The 5,662-nt window shown below is 58.4% G+C and overlaps 1 protein-coding gene across 1 annotated transcript; it reads right to left on the bottom strand.

The window, feature by feature from the left end:
- Window positions 1-588: 588 nt before the first annotated feature.
- Window positions 589-4,468, bottom strand: BHLHE41 (basic helix-loop-helix family member e41). The gene is made up of 5 exons (XM_056481841.1): window positions 4,230-4,468; window positions 3,923-3,986; window positions 3,533-3,640; window positions 3,226-3,337; window positions 589-3,133 (listed from the first exon to the last, which is right to left on the bottom strand). The coding sequence occupies exons 1-5, from the start codon at window positions 4,289-4,291 to the stop codon at window positions 2,142-2,144; spliced, it is 1,338 nt and encodes a 445-aa protein (XP_056337816.1). The 5' UTR covers window positions 4,292-4,468; the 3' UTR covers window positions 589-2,141.
- Between the last annotated feature and the right edge of the window lie 1,194 nt (window positions 4,469-5,662).

Raw genomic sequence — 5,662 nt, forward strand, 5'->3', positions numbered from 1 at the left:
TCCCCCCCAGCACAAAATATTCAGTTTATGCAGAGCATTTCCAAGCTGGGACACCCATCATTCATTCCTGCAGAGATTATGATACGTCATTATATTGTCAGGCAAATCATAAAGTTTGTTCCTTGTGAGCAAAGAGAGCTCCCATACAGCACCAGGGCTGTCAAGTGTTAATTTTAAGGATTAGTATTTTGCAAAAAGAAGAGGAAAAAAAGTAGATGTCAGGAATAAACTTGTGTGTTCCACACTTTGCTTTGTGAAATGTGCACGTATTAAACCAGAGTTTGCCAGAGAGAGTTAAAGGAAACTCAGCAAATTCAAACCCAGATGGAAAATGTGAATTAAATCATCATCAGCCACACAATCATACAGTTTGAAGCTCAATGCACCAATTATTATGTATTATCATTGCATTTTTAATTAGTAGACAGCCCCATTTTGTGTATTAAAGTTTTTATTCCTTAGTAAGAATTTTTTTAATCACAAAATAGTGTGGAAATATTTAGATAATAGAATTCATGGAGTGCTGGAAAATACTGAATATAAAGATTGATTTCTAATATATCACATACTAAACTGTTCTAAAACAGCTGGTTTCTTGCAGACAGGATTTATTTTTTTTAATAATTTAAGACAGCATAAGCTTGTATCAAGCATAAGCATTGTAACAAAAGTGCAACTTTTTCAGCAAATCCTCCCAAAAGATATTTAACTCAAAATATCATTAACACATATTTTTTTCTCCCTACAAAAATAGCATGTCAGACATCATTAATTGGATGTATTAACAACTATTTACATACAGCCGCTCGGTAGGCTAGTAAGTTTCTTTTTTTTTTTTTTTTTTTTTTTTTTTTTTGTAACGTTGTTTAAACACAGCGTTTGAGGCAAACAGTAGCAACAGCAGCAGCAGATGCACCAAACGGACCGACGGACCCCGGACACGCACACACTCCTCGCCAGGCTGTGGTGTCTCACCTCTTACATAACATTCAAGTGAGATTTCTCACAGTGCTACCTTGGCAACAAACTAAAAATATCTAGGCAAGGTCTTGGTTTAAGCCTTATTATAAAAGCTTTATCTGTGTGATTATCTGGCGTCTGGTTTGTCTCCAGAAAGGGAAATCGCAGTATTTGAGCATGGGATGAGGGAAGAACCCATGTGGGAAACTTAGCCCAACTGGTTTAATCGTTTCTGATTGCACAGCGAGGTGTTTACCTACGGCCTCCAGTTTGTGTCACTCGGAATTTAGGAGAAAATGAGTTCAGGCTGACAAGCTGCTCTGTGTTTTCTTGGGGGAGATAAGGGGGGTTTCTTTTTGTAGTTCAGTGCAGTAACATTCATTTTATACAGCAAGGTTTGGGGGAGAAAAAAAAATCTCTCGGGAACATACTGAATTAAATAAAGACGGGGTGAGAACAAATGCACTTGCCACACCTGTATACCTTAGCCAAAAAAAAAAAAAAAAAAAAAAAAAAAAAAGAAAATGAAATAAACACAAGGTTATGTAATGGGTCTGACTCTCCTTCCCTTGCACACCCAAAACTTGCTGGAGCCAGCGGCATTCCCGGGTGCTCAAGGCACTGCAGGTTTGGGCTCAGGGTGCATCCTGCATGCTCCGGTTCTCCATAAAGTGCTAGCACAGGTGCTGGGCTCTGCCCTTCCTCCTCGCCTCGCTCCCCGCCCTCCCCCTGAACCCATCCAGGTCTCCCGGACAACAAGTGCAAGCTCCCAAGTGGGACTTAGGGACGCTCTGTAGAAACCCATTCCAAGTAAGGTGCCACATTTAATTACTCTATATATAGAGAGAGGAAAAAAAAAAAAAAAAAAAGTATCCTTACTATGTTTTCTTCCTTCTTCTTCTTTTTTTTTTTTTTTTTTTTTTTTGTTTGTTTGTTTTGTTTTGTTTTCCTTATTTATGCACTTATAAAGCCAAACATTAAAAAAATACTGAGTAGCAAATTTTATCCTCGACAGTCCTCTGCGGCGGGGGCCGCTCCGGGACCCGGGCCGGGCCCAGCATCCCGCGGCCACCAGCTCCCGGCGATCGCTGGCCCGGTAGGAACCCGGGGGCGCAAGTGCCGGCCCGGCGGCCCCTCGGTCCGAGGGCAGGGCAGCGGCGGCGGGGAGCCCCCGGGGCGGCTCACGGGCCCTCGGCTCCCGGCTCCTCGGCAGCGGCGGGCTCGGGCTCCTCGCCGGGCTCGGCGGCGGCAGCGAAGGGGTGCGGGAGGTGGGGCGCCGGGGGCAGCCCGGCCGCGGCCGCCGCCGCCTTCTCGGCGGGGCCGAGCACGGACGAGAGGCAGGGGAAGGAGGCGGCGGCGGCGGCGGCGGCTGCGGCCGCCTGGGCCGGGATGCCCGGGTAGAGCAGCGGGATGGGAGCGGCGGGGTAGAGATACTTCTCCAGGCTGCTTTTATCCAGGAAGGGCTGCATGTAGGCGGCGGCGGCCGAGGGGGAGATGAAGTAGAAGGGCAGGCAGAAAGGGGCGGCCGCCGGCTGTCCGAAGGGAGCCCCGCCGCCGCCCGCCCCCAGGGCCATCAGCGAGCCCAGCAGGGCGGCGTCGGGTCTGACCAGCGCGGCCGCCGCCGCCGCCGCCGCCGCCTCGGCGCCCCGCGGGCCGGGCACGGGGCTCCCGCCGCGGTCCAGCTTCAGCCGCTTGGGCGCGGGGGGCGCTTCGTCCCCCGACGGCTCCTGCTTGATGGCGAGCGCGGGCAGCGCTCCGCCCGCCGCCGCGGGGCCGCGCTCGGGGCGCGCCTCGCCCTCCCCGCCGTAGCCGCTGTCCGTGTCCGTGTCGGTCTCGGCGCTGAGCTCGGCGGCGTGAGTCCGCTGGATGACGGGCACGCAGTTAGCCTGGCTCTCCGGCTTGTGGCCCGGCGCGCACGGGGGGGCGGGCGGCGAGGAAGAGGAGGAGGATCCCTTGCTGAGGGGGCCCGGCGGCGGGGAGAGGAGCTGGGGGCCGGGGAGGAACTGCGACGAGATGGAGTGCAGGTGGCCGAGGAGCTGCGCGCATCGCTGCTCGCGGGGGGTCCAGCTCTCGAAGCGGGAGAGGTACTGCAGCACTTCCTTGGCGCACGTCTGAAAGCCCGAGTGGAAGGCGTCCAGGTCGGCCTGCACCGGAGACTTCATGGAGCGCTCCCCTGCGGGGGACACCGAGCGGGGACAGCGTTTACCCGCGGCTCCGGCATGGGGTGCCCGCTCCGCGCCTCCCCCCGCCCCGGGCCCCGCTTACCATTCTGCAGAGCGATAATCTTCTGGTGCTGCTGCTCTGTTAAGGCTGTTAGCGCTTTCAAGTGCTTCAAAGTCAGTTCCAGCACCACCGCTTTCTCCAGGTGTCCCAGCGTCTGCAAAGGCAAGGGTAGGGGGCGGCTTGGCTACCGCCCGGCACCTTTTGGCTACCGCCAAACGCCGCCTCCGTTAACTTCGGTGAGACCGGTCCCCGGGTGTCATTAGCCTGCACATTAGGGCCAGGACGGCAGCAGGCAGACAGCTGCCGGCCCCTGCATGCGCATGGGTATGCACGCTCCTGGGCACCTTACCGTCAGTTTCAGATGCTCGGGCAGCAAATCCTTCAGCTGGGCAATGCACTCGTTAATCCTGTCTCGCCTCTTCTTTTCTATCAGTCTATGTGGCAGTTTGTACGTTTCCTAATTAGCAAAACCCGGAAAAGCCAAGTGTTAGGCAGAGTCCCTCGGAACGCCGATCAAAACCAAAACAAATGTCATGCGGACCACATGCCGCGCAAATTATCGTCAAGGCACCGCTCTCCCCGCCGTGCCAGCTCGCTCGTAAACCCACTTGCGATTCGGGGGGCAAGTTGTATGCGCAGCCCCCCGGGGATGCTCCTGGGAGCGAAGCTACGCTGCAAAATTCAGCGAACCCCAATTAAGCTGTTAAGCCAGAAGAGAGCCCCAAAAACTTATTCTTACCTTGCTCTCGTCCCTCTTCACGCCTCTTTTGGGTTTGCACATATACAGGGCAGGGTAGTCCAGCCTGGAGAAAAACACAAAGATCCAGCATGGGCAAGTGCAGCGGCTGCTTGCCTAGCACCTCCTCGAGTGGGCACACGGGCACCGAGCCGGGCAAGGGCTCGCCCGGGTCCGCCAGCGGAGGGAGGCGGCGAGCCCCGCGCCCCGCCGGGGAGCCGGAGCCGCTCCCAGCGCTTCGCAGCACTTTCTCAACAAGACGAAACGCCGTAGAGAGATACGACACGGAGATACAGCCCCGGCGCCTTACCCTATAAAATCCCTATGCTCCAGTAGCTGCCTCTCCGGCAGGCGGGAGATTCCTTCATCCATGTCTGGCAGCGGCTGATGTTTCGTCGCTGCTTTTGACTGAGCCTGCGGGATGCTGAGATCAGTCTCGGGAGATCCGCGAGCGACGCTGCGCACATGCAGCCTCCGTCCCCCCCTCTCCCGTGCAGTGGCCAAAAGTGTGCGGCGGCTCGTCCGTCCCCCCCCCCCCCCCCCCAAAATGCCGCCGCCGCCGCCGCCGCTCCCCCCCGCCCGCCCTCGCTGCGCTCCCCGCGCACACGCCCGCAGCTCCCGCCGCCGCCGCCGCCGCCTGCCCGCGGGGCACGCGCGCCGCCAGCCAGCCCCGCACCCGGCTCACGTGCGGCGCGGGCGGGGGCGGGACCGGGGAGGGGACGGGGGGGGTCCCGCCGCCCGCCCGGGGCCGCCCTGCGAGACAGCGGCTTCCCCCCGTGTCACTGCTGCCTCGCCGCTGTCATCGTCAGCGTTACCGCCGTGGTGACTGCCGCTCTCGCTGTGCTTTTATTATTTTTTTATTAATTTTTTTTTTCTAATTTATAATAATTATGAAATTATTTTACTTTTATTATTGTATTTTTATATGTTTTAATTTGTATACGGGGAGGAGACCTGCCAGCGGAAAACGTGCCCAGGGGAGGAAGGGGGTAATAATCGAGCCCCTCTCTTAGGGGGGTCACGTTCGCCATACGTTTCCTATAGATTTCTATAGGGTGCGTGGGCACGAACAGGCGCACACGCGTGTTCCTGCGCGGAGCGCTCCCTGGCCCGGCGCCGCCGTGCCGCAGCTCTCTCCCCCGGTGCTCCCTCCCGAGCGCCGCTGCTCCCGGCAGCTCTGCCTCCCGACCTTTGGACGGGAGCCGGATCTGCCTGCAACGCCAGACCGCGGCAGAAGCGCGGACTCACGTACAGAGGCACACATACATAAAAATATGTCCGTCTCTAATGTAAACACATCTGCGGGGCGCGGGGGGTGACACTGGCACACGATTTGCACCGGCGCAGCGTGACCGGCCGCAGCAGCCCCGGGACGGGGCGGGAACCCCGCCGCCCCCCCGCCCGCGTCCCTGCGCGCCGGGCGCGCCCGCGCAGCCCCCGCTCCCCGCCGGCGGCGGCGGCACCGGCAGCCGCCTCCCTAATCCCGTCTCACACTGGTACGAGCACAGGGCCGGCAACGTGACCCGACCTGCTGCCACATCACTGCCGCGGGCCGCACCGGCCGGCCCTGCCCCGCCGCCCCCCGCTCGCAGCCGGCGGCACCGGGCGGCACCGCGCACCCGGCTCCGCTACCGGGGCCGTGCCCCTCCAGCCCCGGGAGCAGCCCCCCGCCCCTCGCCGGGCAGCCCGCCAGGACCCTCCAGCCGGGGAAGGACGGGCTGCCGGTGCCCGAGGGAAGGGGAT

Source organism: Oenanthe melanoleuca, chromosome 1A (genome assembly GCF_029582105.1).
Source record: "Oenanthe melanoleuca isolate GR-GAL-2019-014 chromosome 1A, OMel1.0, whole genome shotgun sequence".
Classification (NCBI taxonomy): Eukaryota; Metazoa; Chordata; class Aves; order Passeriformes; family Muscicapidae; genus Oenanthe; species Oenanthe melanoleuca.

Coding starts and splice junctions, on each gene's coding strand:
- BHLHE41 (XM_056481841.1), bottom strand. CDS start 4,291: ATGGATGAAGGAATCTCCCGCCTGCCGGAGAGGCAGCTACTGGAGCAT. Junction 3,338..3,532: donor CCGAGCATCTGAAACTGACG/GTAAGGTGCCCA, acceptor TTGCCTTTGCAG/ACGCTGGGACACCTGGAGAA. Junction 3,134..3,225: donor GATTATCGCTCTGCAGAATG/GTAAGCGGGGCC, acceptor TGTCCCCCGCAG/GGGAGCGCTCCATGAAGTCT.